This window comes from Podarcis vaucheri (assembly GCF_965113315.1).
Source record: "Podarcis vaucheri genome assembly, chromosome: 6".
NCBI classification, from domain to species: Eukaryota; Metazoa; Chordata; class Lepidosauria; order Squamata; family Lacertidae; genus Podarcis; species Podarcis vaucheri.
In genome coordinates, this window is record NC_138764.1 from 79,036,893 (window position 1) to 79,054,890 (window position 17,998).

General features: G+C 44.9%; 1 protein-coding gene across 2 annotated transcripts in view; it reads right to left on the reverse strand.

Annotated features, from left to right (window-relative positions):
• The window catches only part of DLGAP4 (DLG associated protein 4), a 331,911-nt gene that overhangs the window by 38,417 nt on the left and 275,496 nt on the right, over positions 1 to 17,998 (reverse strand). Inside the window, exon 1 of one of the 2 annotated variants that reach the window (XM_082225880.1) lies at positions 12,132 to 12,368. The exons of the other annotated variant lie outside the window; for it this stretch is intronic. Within the exon in view, the coding sequence (XP_082082006.1) occupies positions 12,132 to 12,162 (31 nt within the window). The 5' untranslated portion in view covers positions 12,163 to 12,368. Of the gene's footprint in view, positions 1 to 12,131; positions 12,369 to 17,998 lie in introns of those variants that run through there. 2 annotated transcript variants of the gene reach the window in all.

The following is a 17,998-nucleotide window of genomic DNA, read 5'->3' on the forward strand; positions in this document are numbered from 1 at the left end:
TTGAAAGTATTTGATAGAATAGGTTGACAAGCAGAAGCACAGCTGCTACATTCTTGTTCACTGCTGTCATTAGGGCACCTTATGGAAACCTAGAATCTTTAAAAAGCACTTGTTTCATAAGGACTTTAAACAAGCTAGTAATAAATCAAAACAGGGTGTTAAATTTTGACTACAGGGATGTTCCTACAGCCTTAAAAGGACTTGAGGCAGGACCATGACACACATTTACATACAAGTTTGCTAATGCAAATGTATAGTGCAAATTAGGCTGACTCAGAGGAAAAGCTGCCCTGTAAGTAAATTCAAATAAGAAATAAAGGGGAGACATGGGGATGGATGGACACCAGATCTAGGGTCTAGTACATAAGATCCAGGGCCCAGCCCCCCCCCCATACTCCCTCCCAACATCATTGCTTGACCACTGTATTTTGTATTGTTATAAATAATGAGACCCCGAAAAGTCATTATATCCAGAAAGAACAGGTGGGAAAATAAGAGACAAGGTTTCAAGTGCAGCACTTTTTAGATGTGTCACATTTTAGGGCAAATTGGACAGGTGTCTTCTACACAAACAAACCTGAAACCTACTTCATTATCTCAGTCAGAGCATATTGTGACTAGGGCTGGGCAAGATTTTCAACATTGTGATGTATCACCAGCTAGACATTGCAGTTTGGCAATATACCACGATGTTGAAACAAAATCCATTGGCCCCAGCCAGCTAGAGGCAGGGTGAAATTGCCACAGCTCTTGACGCTGGAGCTGGAACCCTTTCACTTCAATGCCTTGCAGGAGGGCCAATGCAGTTGGGCTAGGCCACTGCTCAGCTGGGGGGCAGGAGGGCTCCCCCCCCGCCAGCTGAGCGAATCCCGAGGCCTCAGCAGCATTGGGCTTTGCTCAGCTGTGGCGTAGAAGCCTCCCCCAATCCCATCTGCAGCATTGGATCACTCAGATGGGGTGGGGCTGGGGAGGCTTCTTCCACTCTGCATCTGAGCGATCCAACACCGCAGCAGCATTGGGCTTTGTGCAGCTGGGGCGTAGAAGAAGCCTTGCCCCCCAGTGATCCAATGCTGCTGAGGTGTCGGGGGTCGCCAGTTTCACAGAGCCCCCACCCTGCTGCCAACTTGGGCAAGCCAGCACTGGACAGGGGCACCATGAAATGCTTGGCTGAAGGGAGCGGCAACCGGGTGCCCCTCGGCCGAGCAGTTTAAAGATGTGGAGGGAGGAACAAGCTGTATAGGCACCTCGCCAGTGCAGCTTGTTTCTCTCTCTGTGCTGTATGTGGGCAGACCGCAATGTCAGTTTCACTCAGCAGTATATCGCTGGTGAAACAGCTGCACTTCCGAGTCCCTCTGCTAGCAGCAACCCTTGGACGAAGTTATGCTGCTAGCTGAGGGACACAGGAGCGTGGCCGTTTCATCAGCGATATACCGCTGAGTGAAGCCAACATCACGGTCTGCTCCTCACACCAGTCCTGGGCAGTATATCAATATACCGCCCAGGCCTAATTGTGACCTACAGCAAACAAAGTACTTAGGCTGTGCTCCACTTGTTTCTAGACATGAGTGCTTTTGAAGTTCAAGCACATTGTTCATGCAGAATGGAGGAAATTTATACCACCACTGTGAATATGGCACCTGCCACAAAGTGGAATGCTGGGGCAGTGTATAAAAGCCTGTTTTGAAGGTATGCATTTTTTACAGCCCATTCATAGTTAAGAGAACCAGAGTGACACCTACTGTACAATGGTTGGGTTGTAAGCAGAGGCTGCAACAAAAGGCTTTTAGCAAATCGGGAATATTTTCCAGCACTTGAGTTTCTAGTAAGCATATTGGCGCAGCATCAATAAGCATTCTATAGTACATTATACCTACTATTAGCTGTGGAAGTAATGAATGAAATGATTAATTTCCATGTTCCAGGTCTAGGTTTCCAGCTAAAGTAGAATCCAGTGCCATAAAGGTCCTCGTCCACTCTACTTGTTTACTGTACTATGTTTGCATTTGCTGATGCAACAAGCAGTAGTAGTCATTGTAGACAAGTCTTCTACAGCACAATCCTATACATGTCTAATAGTAAGTTCCCTTGATTTCACTGGGGCTTACTCCCAGGTAAGGAGATAAGAGTGATGCCTTTGTCTGCCATTTGGCAGATGACGTTGTTGTTGTTGGCATCTGTCTGTTTTGAGAGACAATGGAGTGTGCTTCCGAGGCACAGAAGTGACCACAATTACATTCATACTATTTAGTCTTTTGAAACTCAAAAGCAGGGTGCCTGATGATGTTTTTTTAAAAAATGGAACCAGATTTTTATCACATTTCCATTATAGCAAATCGGGGGGGGGGGGGAGAGAGATCTGGCTAACAACAAGATCCAAATGTATTAAAAACAAGCTAAAGCCCAAAATTTAAAATCTCAAACCGAAACCATGACCCTTTTCACACAGTCATAGAATTGTCAAGTTGAAAGGGTCTATGTGGGTCATCTAGTCCAACCCCTGCAATTCAGGAATATTTTGGCCAATGTTGAATCCACAACCGTGAGAGTGAGTGCTATGCTCAACCAACTGAGCTATAGCTATATCCTACAAACTGAGTTAATGCCTGACTTTTGTGTGTGTAAGAGAAGAGAAATCTGACTTTTCAAGGTCCTTAATAAAGGATATAATGAATCATGCATTTATTGTGGGCTTCCTACTAGAACCAGGGACTGGCCAAACATGGGCACTAGGATCTATGAGACTCCATCCAGCATCACCCCAGAGTCTTCTGCTAACCCCACCTGAGTGAATGGTATATTCATTTAATGACCTCTAAATTTCCTAGCAATGCATCCAGTTCTGCATTTCTGAATATTTATGACTTTAAAAATAAATGTGCTTATTAACAGTAACCTTCTAGAGCAAGGCTGGGGAACCTTTGGCCAGGCAGGTGTAGTTGGAACTACAGCTGCTATCCTCCCTGACCATGCTAATGGGAATCTAAGAACATCTGGAGGGCCATAAGATCGCCAGCCCTATTATAAAGAAAACACTGTTCTGCCCAATAACTTTCTATCATTTCTGTCAAGTTCAATGCTGTTTGATAGGGTTAAGTCACCTTGGCAGCATGGGAGTGGCAGGAGTGCTGTTCCTTTCTGTGTCAGCAGGATAGTGCAAGCACTTCTGGACTACATGCTGAAGCTCTTCCCAATGCCAGCATTAGCACAGCTTTTAGACAATAAACGTTGGTGTGGAGAGGAGCCAGTGTGGACTCCTCCCATAGAGTATTATGCTGTGGCTCAGGGAACTGGAGCACTGTTTTTGCAATGTACAGACTTCCAAGCAGAAATCAGCTACATGGTTGCCTCCCTTTGCCATGAAGAAACAGGTATAACTATAATATTAAAAGCATATAGACTGCATTAGCAAAGCTTTTGCATACCAGGTAGTTTTTGCATACCAGTGATGGGTATGATCAACTTGCACTGGCCAACAATTCTGACCCCTCCTCAGCTGGTATATGCAGCCAACAGAGAAGGGAAGTCATCACGTGCTCTCTGCTCATCAAATGATACGAGGGGGCAGGATGTATCCCCGTCAGGACAGTGGGCTTCACCTTCTCTGGCACAGTGTCTACTTCAATGTTTTTCTTTTTCTGCAGCTATTAAAATTAGGTCGGGGGAAGAATAATATGCTTGGGGGGCAGATCAGGCCCCAGAACTGTGCGGTTACCTATGCCTGCTCTGTTTAGCTGTAAATTATATTTTAATCGTTACCTCGACCAATGTAGGCATATAAGTTTAGGAAGTATGTTAATTTTACAATGTGAAGCATGAAATAAATTGTCCCTTGTTTTTAGTTTTGTTTTGCAATCCACTCATCATATAGTATGAAGTTGTTGGGTTTATTTTCCTGCGCAGGCTGAGAAAGTCTTCTCTTTCTGTCCCTTGTTCACTCCTCTTTCCCCCCAACCAAAATCAATCTGTCTGGAGTGACTTCTTTTGCTATCTTTCTAGTGACATAAAGGGAACTGACAGGCTTAGCCCAGAGTGTGCCAGCAGGGTTATAAGTGTAACTGTTCTTGTATGCACGGCTTGATATGAAGAAATGGCAACAGGGCAGGCCAAGGCACTTTGACTGACACAGGTACAGCAATTCCTCCTCCTGCTTCACAGCACGGACCACGGCAAGACTCCACAAATCAAAGCCCATTACTGCTTCATTGCTGCAGCACATCAGAGGGCAAACTTGAAAGCTAGCTTGCAGGAGAACAGAAGTTCTCTCAGGTTATTCCTCCTGATAAAAGACACTGAATTATTTAGCATGCATTATGGAAAAATTAAGAAACAGAGCTGCAGTATGAAAGATCAAGGCAGTTTCAGAAGCACTTATCCCAGGCAACCAAACCTACTCATGGATACAACACGCACTTTTTTTTTTTACCTTGAGGGAAAGTAGTGAGTACTTAATACAGTTGCTTTCTTCAGACCGCATTGTCAGTGGCGTTACATATCGTATTTTTCACTCTACAAGACGCACCAGACCATAAGACGCACCTAGTTTTTGGAGGAGGAAAACAAGAAAAATATTCTGAATTCCAGAAGCCAGAACAGCAAGAGGGATCACTGTGCAGCGAAAGCAGCGATCCCTCATGCTGTTCTGGCTTCTGGGATAGCTGCGCAGCGTGCATTCACTCCATAAGATGCACACACACTTCCCCTTACATTTTAGGAGGGAAAAAGTGAGTCTTATAGAGCAAAAAATACGGTACTTCTAGTATTTTGGGGGGTCAATCACCCAGAGAGAGTGGAGCGGCCTAACTAGAAGACTTTAGGGCAGTAACTCCCTTACCCACCCACCCTGTAACTTAAGCATTACAGTCACACTTACCTTAAGGGTTTTGCTTGACTGCAATATGTCTTTAAACTCTGGTAATGTTTCCTTAGATAGAAAGTAGCTAGTGTCCAAAATCAATTGCTCTGCCTACTTTTGCCGTTGGACCCATCTGACACTGGAATATTCCCCCCCCCCCCGGGAATATTCACGTGATCCATATGCGTTTAAGTAGTTAGGAGTTGGGTTATTTACCCTGCCCTGCATGGTTTCACAGGGATTCTGTCCCTTTCAGGATACATTTGAAGTCTGGATTAGTCTTTTAAACAAAGGGTAATCTGGCATCACCACCCTAGAACCTTTAATCGAAATTTCCCCAAGATTATTGTAAATGGTGCTGCTATTTTAAAGTTTATTTTCCATTTTTTCTTTTAAAAATGTTGCAAATCTAGCAATACAGGACATAATAGTTAGCCCCATGTTATTGGCTTTCATCATGACCAGTTTTCTTGCAACAAGGCTGGTTTTGCCTTTTGAAAGGCTTCCTAGTCCTATTTTCTCTGCTGCAGTCATACTAGGGCCCTGCCCAATATTACTAACTCAATCAAAACACACCTCCAGCTTTGTATCCCAAGCAATTCTAGTTTGCAGGATCTGCTGTCCTTCCTCCCCAAGAGAGACTACTGTTGCACACCCTACACTCCCATTTAAATAGGACTGCAGATTGATTTAATATGCTGCTCATCAGAGACAAAGTGCCCATCATTCATTAAAAATGCATGACTAGTGGATCAGGCAAAATTCCCAGTCTCCTCGTTAAACCAGCACATTTACAAACACTGTTTAAGAACACATTTAAACAAACGGAAATTAATGGCACATAATGTTTTCTGCCACATAGCAGCGGTGTCAATATCCGCACAATCCGCAATTTTTAGGTAAACCACTCCTTCAGTACTTCAGCTAGAAAGGTTTTTATGCAGCTAATCGAAGCTGGAGACCCTGATCATTGTGCCTTGAAAAACCATCTTTGCTTCGTCCTCTTTCCAGACAGCAAGTCTGTTTTCAGAGAAAGATTCCAGCAAGGTTTTCTTTTTTCTTTTTTGCTTCTTAGAAATTGCTTTTGTAGGCAAATTCACCAAATATCTTCATGACCAAATGTGGACTTATGAAACAAGGCCACACACTGTCTAAACTTCATCCTTTCAGCTCACATATTTGCAGCGATTTGCACCGCACTGAATCCAATTATGCTGCTTCAGCCCATGGAAGCAAAAAAATAAAAAAAAAAAAATGCTAAGCTGAACTATGAAGACATAAAGAACAGAAGTGGGAGGGACAACAACCAGAAGAAGTCTTTCTGCAGTTTGGTTCAAAAATGTTGCCTCTGGGGACAGGAATGTGTGAACCGTCATTAAAAGATTTATTCAGCATTATGTCACTGCCACATGGAATGCCTTCCTTTTTTTACTAACAGTGGCTTGGTGAATATAAGCACAAGCATAAGTCCCCCCCCCCCCTTAAAAAAGGTTCATCTGTAAATGCCTCATAACAACAGCAGTGAAATCTCAGCCCAAAGGTTTGGCTGCAAGAGATGCCAATGGGGGGAAATGGGATTGCTTAGAGTCTCTCATTAGAGACAATGAGTTAAACTGCTAGTGCACACAGTCAGGTAGTTTATGTCCTTGCACATTATGAAGTATTTGAGCAGGAGTGAAAGACAGTATAAGGAGAGGAACAGGTGCACTGGCAAACTGAGGACAGCTGCAAGTTCTTTCATGACTGAGTCAAGGAACTGCAGTTTACTCAGAGGCCTCACCCATTTATCCACAAGCCAATCCCTATAAACAGACTTTCCGCAGGCTGAATTCTCACAAGCAGAGAAGCCAGTGCTGGGAACCCTGTGTTTGGGCTGTACCACATCAGACGGCAGGTGGTGACTCAAAACATGGCTGTTAGCCTTTGGAAATGGCTATGTCCATCTTGGAATTTTTATAGGTGGGCTTGGCAATTTCACATTTCTTTTCTTTTACCTGCTTTCATATTTTGTTTGATCTGTAATAATTCTTATTGTGCCTTGCTCCAAGCTCTAATGATGAAAGGCAGAATATAAATAAATCAGTGCTCCTCGGTACAAATGGATTCTCTCCTTAACACATACACAAGAGGGAGAAGGGATATAATCTTAAATCCCCCCCTAACATGGCTTTTCACATCCAGGGATATATATTTAAAATCAGCCCAGCGCAAGCTTATGATTTTGACTGGGAGAACCAAGCCCCATTTCCACCTTGCAAATCATGATTTGCTCTGTAGAGACATTACCCTCAAATGGTTTTCCTTGTCACTTATATAGCTTGGTTGTGATATGGCTAAACATATAGTAGTCATGCCCACTGATACCCACTGAAGGGCCACAAAAACGGTGGGGGGGGGATTCCGATATGCTTCATTACCACTAGACAACTCTGCCTTTGGGCTACCATATAAAACAGACCCTCTTCTATGCATCAATCAGGGTCTTGGTAACCTTTAAAGCAAATTTCTAGGCTTTAGGGTTGTTTGAAGGTGTGATAGCAAAAGTTTACAACATTGTCCACAGTATCAAACAAGCTGCCATCTCCTGGCCTCAATGCAAACAAACAACAACAACAACACACTTTAGAGTAATCAAAGTACTTCACATACTCTCTAAAGCAAATTTTTCAACAGGCCTGGGAAATAAGCCAGCATTTATATTTCTACATAATGGAATAGGTGGTGTGCCTAAGGATATCCATGGGTTTATGAGATAAAGTGAGTTTTTAAACGAGGAATCAAGCAGACCCCTCTTTACAACGCTTTTCACCTTCTCATCTTTTAGCACGAAACAGGTGAGGAACCTGTAGCTCTCACTGGTTGACTCTCATCAGTCCCACGGTCAATGGTCAGAGATGATGATAAGCACAGTCCAGCAGTATTTGGAGAGCCACAAGTTTCCCATCCCTCGTGTAAAGTGAACCAGTGTACCTTTTACTGTTACAACAAGCCCTTTCAAAGTACAGTAGAACCAAGAACATAGTTGCAGAGTCCGTAACTAATGTGACTAGGATAGCAATATTGATATTTTATTTCAGGGTTTTTAAAGGTAATCTGACAGCATGTTCAGAGACCCCTCATGTAGCTTTTATCTGGTCATGCCTGTATCTTATTTGCCACAGGTTGTGCAGCTTTTTGTGGGGGAAGGGGGACAGGTAATTCTGAACCTTTTTGAACAAAATTCTGCTCAGACATAAGATATACAGTATATTGCACTAAACTTGTTGGTAATCACCCTAGTAAAAATTAAGTGTGTGGGTGGGGGGGGGGGAGAGAGAAGGAGAGTCCATTAACTCTTGCATCTTGTCTGTTAGTTGAATTAGGAGTACAATTTAGAGCTATCTTTTCCTATCTGGTTTCAATATTAATGCCTCAAATCTGCAGTGCGTTTTCTGTAGCCACATGTAAAGTAGTTTGAGGGGGTGAGCTGGATAAGATTTCCTACCAGAAATGAATACCGTATTTGCTAAAGACAGAAATTATTTTTTGAAAATTAATTGGCTGCACCAGTGTTGTGGAATACCATGCTTTGCGAAGTGCAGATGGGTTCCTCTACCAGCCAGCAAAAGCCACAGATGTTTTTTCATAGTGGAAAGCAGTGTTATTTGTGACGGTCATTTTTACCTGTCATCTCCAACACGGCTGCCTTTTAAACGTGTTTAAATGTGTAATTTGTGTATTTTTATTGCTGTGTTACATTTTTTATTGCACTGTGATTTTAAATTTTGTAAGCCAATTTAAATGGTTCATGGGCTTTAAAAAGACAAATGTTTATATGGGTAACAACTAATACAGAATTGGTAAGCTACGTTAGAAAACAGTTCATATAGCAAGATGAACCAGCCTTTGAAAATCTACAACAAGCCTTCTTGCCTTTTCTGTTGCCCCGCATGACAACAATTTGCTAAAATGCACATGGGTACAGACTTCAGTACTGTATAAGCAAAGGGCTCTCGTAAAAGCCTTCCCTCCCATTGCTTCTCTATCCACACAACACAAGTTAGGGCAACATTGCATCAGTTTTCCCAGGAGTTCACTGTTGTGTCCTTCCCCAACTTTACCAAATTTCTCTCAGCCAGAAAAAGTTGTAGGACACCACCAGCTGAAGAATACCAACACCAAAATTTAGAAGAGGAATGGAATACAATGCATGAGACCATGAGTAGGTTTTTAAAAATAATATGTGTTACATATGCCAGCCGGAACTTAGTTTTACTCAAAACTGACTCAATGAATGAACATGACGTTGGTTCATTAATTTCAATGGGTCCACTCTGAGTAAAACTTGAATACGGTACTGCTTTAAGTATCCTGAACTTTTGGATAAACCTATCACTCAATGTCACCAATTTAGTTTCAGGCAAAAGTAGTAACTCTACCTGCAGAGTGGCACAACACACCAATATCACTTTATGACTGCAACAGTCTCCTCAAAGTATCTATCTACCAAAATATATAAACCAGCCTTTTACTGCTTAGGAATCACCAGGCAGTTTCCAACATAGTGTGGAATTCAATATCATGCACTTCAAACCATTTTGACTGTGTATGAAATTATCCCCCCTCTTTCCCTCCTGCATGCTATTCTGAGGGTTCTCTCAACTCCCCTCAAATCCAATTGCAGGGTAGGAGAGTGCAGAAAGCCCCACTGCAAAAGCTGAAGTCAGACAGAGCTTCTTTGGCTAACTCTGCCCATTATATCTCAACACATGATGCAATAAAATACAATGTACAGCAGCAATGAGATAACTACTAACCCCCATTCAAATGCTGACCTAGCTTGACTCCACTTAGTTTACAAGTCTGACAAAGTTTTAAGTTTAGCTTCAATTGTACCATTTCTATAGTATTTCTACCAAGTGTTCAGATTCTCAACAAGGGATGACTATTCAACCATGTGTAAGCAGACTTCCTCCCCTCCTTAAAGCCCTTCTGCCTTCTGAAATTTGCTCCAGAGGGTTACCCAACTCTCCAGAGATGCGGAGAGTGCACAGAGGCTGTCCGAACACCCAGGTGGCTTGAGAAGCAGGGGTAAAATGAGGGCCCCAGCATGGAATCACAGAATTGTCAAGCTGGAAGGGACCACAAGAGTCACCAAATCCAACTCCCTGCAATGCAGGAATCTTTTGCCCAATGTGGCACTCAAACTCATGACCCTGAAATTAAGAGTCTCATGCTACATATGCTCTTTCTGCTAATTTTTCCTGGTCCTCAAGTATTCTCTTGCACATAAGGTGTCAGGGCAAAAATGACTGCAGCTTTTGTCAGATTTAACATTTATGATATAAGGGACTTTCTGAAATTGCCTCTACTGACATAAGGGACATCCAGTCCATTACACATGGCAATTATGCCACAAGGATTATTTGCCTATTCAGGCACACCACCTGGCTTCCTTACAGTAAGAATACACTCAGGTCCTTGAATTACTTTGCTTTGCATTCATACACAACAATAAAACCATTCTGCAAGCCCAGCGTCGCTTTAGCAATTCTCTACCTCCGGTGAGCATCTCATGAAGAAAAGCCAGGCCAGGGATTACCAAGCAATAAAGTATTCTGGCCAATTAAGGACTCATTAGTTCAAAATAAGCAGCACTCCAGGCATACCTTCCTCTATAAACAGAGTATGTCATTGCAACACCTTCTGCTGCCGTTGTCAAGAGGCTATTTTCTTTTGGGAACCAGTTCAGATAGGCAAGCCCTGGGGATGGAAAGGGCTGACTGCAAAGCAAGGACAGGTTTCCCTTCAGTAAAAGGGAGGAAATAGTTCACTAAGGAGAGAAAGAGAGAAGAGGCTCCAGACCTTTTTATGTCCCTTTATGCAGCTGTATACTGATGACAGAACAAGCAGTTTAATTTTAGCATCGTTTTATGTACTCAGGAATTTGTTTCATAATGAATAAAGATCTGGCAGGGTGGAAGATGTGTTCAACATAGGAGAGGAAAAATAAGCAAACCATATTTGGAAACTGAATTCCAAGGTGTGTTAGGACTGTAAAAACTTTACTCATAAATCCACCGGCTAGTCTGCATGCATTCATTAATTCTGTCATATTATCATCATTTAAAGCTTTTTTTTAAAGTACTCTCTAATTTTGCAGTGCCTGAGCCACATGCTTAAGAGCAAAATCACACTTTCAGATAACTGGGCATCTCAATGGAGAATTTCTTGTTCTATGAGGCACTGGTTTTTATATCTGTAATATATCGTTATATCTGCTTAGGGCTCCTTAAGAAATCCCTAATGAGTTCATTTCCTGTAAGTTCTTTCAGTTCTACAAGGGAAAGAGGGTGTCCTTTCATGTCACCTTTCCTACTACTTTGTGGCTTTAGGCAGTATGTGATGTGAAGAAGCCTTAAATCAGCAGTTTTCCCCCAACCCATTAAGAAAACCCTGTTTCCTAGGAGCCTTCAGCAGCAATCTGCGACAGGACACATCTCAATCACAACTGTACAGGTTTGCACAGTTTGTGGCCAGACAATTTTTATGTCACACACATGGAAAATATCAGAACTTTTAGTACCATTTTTTTATATTAAAAAGATAACACAAATGCTCAACTAACAGCAGTGCTATTAAGGAAAAACTAGATGATTAACCCCCAATCTGTGTCTTTTCATTACTCAAGCAGACACAAATGCACATATGGCTCACGTTTAGTCTGGGATGGCATAAATATAGGAAAGTGATTTCATATCCTGTCATGATCTGGAATGCCACGAGTAGACTAAATATATCTCAGCAAAAGTGACAACAATTTCTGATCAAGCACAGAGCCATGCAGTGGGGAGAACCGGGCATATGTGCCATCAACCTCGCCTTCCCTCCCCCATTAATACAAGCCACTCAAGCTCAGGATTTAGCTGAAAATGCAACCGGATAGGCAGGAAAAAAGGGAAGCGGGTAAGCCATTGAAAAAAACCAAGCCTTTCCCACATCCAAGCAGCCTACCCTCAGCTCCCGCCCACTTACTCGGAGCACTTCTGTATCCGAAAGCAATTCGCTCACAACAGGAAATGGGAATGATTTTTTTTTCTTTTTTGCATTTAAAGGTCTACCAGCTAGAGCATTATGCGATATATGCACAGAACGAATGCATTCAAAATGACAGCCCGACAAACTGAAAACAATACAGGATATATATATGAAGCACAACCTTGAGCGGCCGCTTGCAAAGCCTTCCCGAGATTTGCATGCCATAATGGAAAAAAGCCCACACACAATTCGGTACACTCACATTGTTTAAATAGCTCCAGACACAAAGCCATGACACAAGATGGGGGGGGGGGGTAAAAAGGGAGAAAGAAGGGAAAGAGAGAGAGAGAGAGAGAGAAAAGAGAAGAGGAGACTGTTCTTCCTTTCGCCTTGAAAGCGAAGAGAAGGAATCGCACTACGGCAGAAGGGCAGAGCCGGGTTTCGCCCTGTTCACTGAGAAAAAACACACGACAACAACAACAGCGAGCAGCTCCCGGGCGAAGAAGGAGTGGACGACGGGCGAGAGACCAGAGCCGGGGCGGGCCTGCGGAGATCCGGGCCGCGGGCAGCGGCTGCTGGGCGACGATGGAACCGGCGCTGGAAAAAGACACAAAGTAACCGAGCCGCGCAAGCGAGCTTTGGCCGCGCACACTCACCCTCCTCCCTCACTCAGCCAGCCCCATCCGCTCCCGTTATGTACTTCCAAGGGGAGGAGCGTCGGGGGGCTGCGAAAGCCCCGGGTTCGCCACGCCCACCTTCGCCGGGCAGCGCCCGGAGACCGGAGGAGGCAGGCCCCGAAGGCGGCCAAGGGCTGCGGGCGGCGCGGCGCAAGGGCTGAGAAGACCGAGGAGGCCGGGCTGGAGGAGGAGGAGGAAGACACCCAGCCGCTCCCGACGGCGGGGGAAGGAAGCCTGGCCGGGGCTGCCAATGGCAGGAGAGGGGAGGGCGCTGCCGCGCCGCCCGGAGCCTCGTCGGCTGTGGCGAGGCGCGCAGGACGAGCCAGCCGCTCCTTGCAGCTCACGAGCGCCCTCCGCGAAACCAGTTCCAGCTAGTATTCCGCACATGCTCACAAGGCGCCCATTCGCGCGCTGCCTGTCCCCCCCCCTTTTTTTGCGGGGAGGAGTATGTGTGTGTTGGGGGGGCGGAGAGATTTGGAGAGCGCGTGAAGGAGGTGGGGGCCGCGCGAGAGGCTCCTTCCCCCGCCGCGGCGGTAGGTGTGGCGCCCGAGTGGGCGCAGTTCTTGGCTCCCACCGGCGCCCCGCTACACGCGCGCGCCAGCTTCGCGAGGCTTCCTTCCCGCGGGGGCGGGGATGGGCGGGAAGGACGAGCAGATGGGCGACAGGTGTGTCTGCGCGCGCGCCCCCGGGGAGGGGAAGGAAGGGGGCGCTTCCTGGCAGCGCGGCGAAGATGCCGGTGGCGGGAAGAATCGGACCGGCGGGGCGGAGGGAAGAACCACGCGCGGCTCCGAAGCAGCCCTGAAATAGCTCCGGATCTCGCCGAGGGATGCTTTCCATCTTTGGTTGCTTCGAGGACAGGCGCCCAGGGCAGGCTCCCCCCATCCCAGCTGCAGCTCCCACGCCATTTGCTTCCATCCTAGGAGCCAATTCGTGGGAGCTGAGATCCCATTGACTCCCCCCCCAATAAAGTATTTGAGGGGCCACCACCCCCGAGTTGATGGGTAAAAAGGTAAAGGGATCCCTCACCATTAGGTCCAGTCGTGGCCGACTCGGGGGTTGCGGCGCTCATCTCGCTTTATTGGCCGAGGGAGCCAGCATACAGCTTCCAGGTCGTGTGGCCAGCATGACTAAGCCGCTTCTGGTGAACCAGAGCAGCACACAGAAACGCTATTTACCTTTCCGCTGGAGCGGTACCTATTTATCTACTTGCACTTTGACGTGCTTTCGAACTGCTAGGTTGGCAGGAGCAGAGACCAAGCAATGGGAGCTCACCCCGTCGCAGGGATTTGAACCGCCGACCTTCTGATCAGCAAGTCCTAGGCTCTGTGGTTTAACCCACAGCGCCACCGGGTTTTGCCATTCAAATGGTGTGTGTACACCACATTTTGTGTTTGATCATACAGGGTGGGGCTTATCTGCCCCCCATATTTTATTCAAGTTGGCACCCCTGTTTTCCATCAAAACCAAGGGCGGAGGATGGTGCCAGTTTCATTGTCCCCAATGATTGGCCTCAGCTCTGCGTGGATTAAATTTCAGGCACAGTTTTATGCCCTGTGGCTGCCCCTTCCTTGGGATAGCCTGAGGCTATCATTATTAAAATATTTTTGTACTAGCAGTTTATCTCTCGAGTTTATGGCAGGAGTAGGGAGCCTGTGAAGGGACGCGGGTGGCGCTGTGGGTTAAACCACAGAGCCTAGGGCTTGCCTATCTGAAGGTGGGCGGTTTGAATCCCCACGAGCTCCCGTTGTTTGGTCCCTGCTCCTGCCAACCTAGCAGTTCGAAAGCACATTAAAGTGCAAGTAGATAAATAGGTACCGCTCCGGCGGGAAGGTAAACGGCGTTTCTGTGCGCTGCTCTGGTTCGCCAGAAGCGGCTTGGTCATGCTGGCCACATGACCCAGAAGCTGTACGCCGGCTCCCTCGGCCAGTAAAGCGAGATGAGCGCTGCAACCCCAGAGTCGGTCACGACTAGACCTAATGGTCAGGGGTCCCTTTACCTTTAGGGAACCTGTGTCCCTCCAGATCATTGGACCCCAAAGCCCTGCTGGATCAGGCCAAATGCCCATGTGGGCCAGCATCTTATTCTCACATTGGTGAGCAAGTTACCTATAGGAAACCATCCAGCAGGAATGGGAGTGCAATAGAGTGCTCCTCACTTGATGAGACTCCCATCAGCCTCAGCCAACAAGGCCAGCGGTTAGGAAGGATGGCAGTTATAGTCCAGCAACATCTGGCTGCCCCCTTGGCAACCCCTGTTTTACCAACAAGGCACAAGATTATTGCTGGCTTCTTTTTGCAAACTGCTTTGAGGGCTCTTTTTTAAAAAACAAAAACACCCCCCCAAACCACAAACCAAGTCAAGCCGTATATACATTTTAAGAAATAAAATATTGGGGGGGGGGGTATACAAATCTGGCCTCTAAAAAGTCAGAGCATTCAGTATGACCTTGGGCAAGTCAACATCTACTGCACAGGGCTATTACAGTGAGTTAAGGGAAGCCACACAGGCACCTTGACCTCCGTGGAGAAAGCGAGAGTTAAAAATAGAATGAATGAACAAGAAACCTTCAGTCCCTGCTGCCTTAACAATGCCAGGCATCTCTTCAGACAGTTCGTGAGTAAACATGCTGGATACACACCATAGTAGGGCTGGGGAGGCTGACCCACTGAATTTTCAGCTCCCATCAGCTCTAGTCAGCATAGCCTGTGGCCAGGGATGATGGACAACAGCTGGGAGGGCCACAGGTTAGCCATCTCTCTGCTAAGGAAAGGAAGGATTGGGGGGAGTGGGGAGTAAGCCAGACCCTGAAAACTTACAGCAGTTCACTTAATGAGCACCCAGAGGCACTGAGTTAGTTTCAGCTGGAAACAAAAATGCTTTTCTAGGTGACCCTCCAAATAAGCAAGGCAATAAGAGGAAGAAAATACAAATTGCCTTCCTCTGTCCAAGGACCACCAAGTACAGTGTTTTGTTTCTAGCTGAAGTCAACCCAATGGCTCTGGATGATTTCAAATTGAGCACAGCCTCTGTTGTTTGTTTCTGCATGTGACATTCAGATATACCTATACTGCCTCTGTATGTGGAAGTTCCTCTTTTAAGGCTTAGAAAGGCACTTAGCTATCATGAGAATTCTGCCCGCATTTTCCCTGTCTTTGTAACCATAACAACACAAACCTGGAAAGAATAATGGCCTTTTATAAGGTCCTACATATAAGCAGTTTATAGTCTGATCCAAAATTCCATGCTTGCACAGTGAACTATAGAACATTCACAAAAGCTGACTTATTTTTCAATGGAACCATAGTGCCTTAGCATCCAGAACAGACACACTGAAAGCAGAATCAAACACAAGTTTCTAGACTGGATATTTCATCAGCTCTCTGGTACAGCTTGATCTTACGCATGTTTACTCAGAAGCAAGTCCTACAGTTTTCAGTGGGCCTTGTGTCCAAGTAGGTGTACATACGATCCCACGCTTGCTTTGGAAGCATAGACCCCTTGACTTTGGAAAAGGGGAGGGGTTGTTTTCCAAACACTCTTGAGTATCAAGAAGATCTCTATGGAGGAAACATTACAATAATAAATTTCAAATAATGGGCATGTTGTCAAAATGGAAAGAGTTATATAAGAGGAATGTGGCAAGTGGTCATTGAACTGTCAGCAATTGGTTTGCACTGTAGGTTTCAAGTAAAGTACTCTATATGCAAGTAAAATGATAGGTGGTTTTATATGTATAACTAAAAGGCCCATTAAGATAAATTTAGAGCTGCTTGCAGTATAAAGCGTACTTTATATTGTGCTGCAGAAATAAAATGCAACATATCCCGATAATGTTCTGCTTTTAGATTATCTGTTTCAGCTATGTCTTCTTGTTTAAATCAGAGATAAGCATACATTTTTCACTGGCTGCAATATATTTTACATAAATTAGTCCATTGTTGTGAGTGTATTTCAATGTATTTTAAATTTTTATTTCGAGTGATGAAGCCTGTCATCTTTCAGCATGTTATAGGTGGAGTGGTTCTCCCGCAAGGAGAAGACATTTCTATTTTGGGGTGGATAAAATAGAAACCACTTAACCTCCCCATGCGTTTTATGGGCAATAATAGGCTGGCAATGAGCTTTAAGGGACAAGCAGGCTTACTTGAGTGGGGAAAGAGCACCAAACTTAAAAGCGGGAGAAAACTTTAATAAAAATATATTAATACCGGACAGCAATAATTCAACACAGCGAAATTACAGGTACCCTAAAATGAAGAGAGGAGTATAAAACTTTGAACAAGTAAGTTAAAACGGGGGTGAGGGTGGAAAGAAAAACACATGCACACAAAGAGATGTGGGGACTCATGAGAAGTTTGCACAAACAAACCTAAGGAGAAATAAGAGAAAACAAATGGCATGAAAAATGAACTAGGTGTTTGTTGGAAAACAGAAAGTGATTAGAATAAAAAGAAACTAGTTACACAAGAAGCTCTACAACTGAACTGAGGGAGAGGGAAAGTGGAGTGACCCTATGCTGAGCTCTCCTAAAAGTCTGCAGACTAAGAACCAGATTAACACAAATGGGGGGGGGATATAAGCAGTGGAAAAACAAGGTGATTGAACTACTGATTTTAATTGTTAGGGGGGAAAGTGATTTGAGAAGGATGCCAATAGTCCACTGCTCTTCTGCACACCCTGCTTTTCCCAGGCAGAACATCTGTTTCCCAAATCACGGTATTTGGCATGCCACGGGGAAACAATTCACTGCAATGAAAACCTAGCTCTGTCCATCAAAACAAAAGATCTCTCCACTCAAGCTCAGCATTTCATTCACCAGCTTGGTTTTGCTTTTAAAAAATATATGCAGCTTTATTCTAAGTGACAAAATTCAGGATTTTTTGGACGCCTGAGACCACAGAACAACTTGAGACTTTAGGGAGTCCCTGAACTGACTTGAGGCATCTTGCTGAAAGGCACACTTTGACTCAGGCAGGTGGAAATGTCATCCGATCAGCCCATTTGCCTTGTAATTCAGAGTGCACACAGAGCAAATGTGCACCTCTCAGAAATACTCTTGCCGTTCTTGTGGTTTCTACTACATTTATTTCATCCATGGGCTGGCACAGTCCTCTTGCTGACCTTGGAAGTCACATCTAACCTTCTGATGAAACTTAATAGGAGGGAGGTATCCAATGGGTTAAATGACCTCGTAATCAAGCATATACCAATAGCCTTCTGCAAACGGCTGATGGAGCAGAACTGAACATCTCAGACAGAAACATGACCAATGAAGATGGTTTTTCCAGATGCTGTCAAGTGGGCTTGACAATCAATCTCGTTCCTTGAGCTGGATTAGGGAGGAAGCATATGCATTACCTAAACTGCATGCTCTTCAAAAATAGCTAGTTAGTTCTGTAATTTATTTATGATTTACTGATGCACTACTGCTCTGCAGAGATGTGTGAGGGCT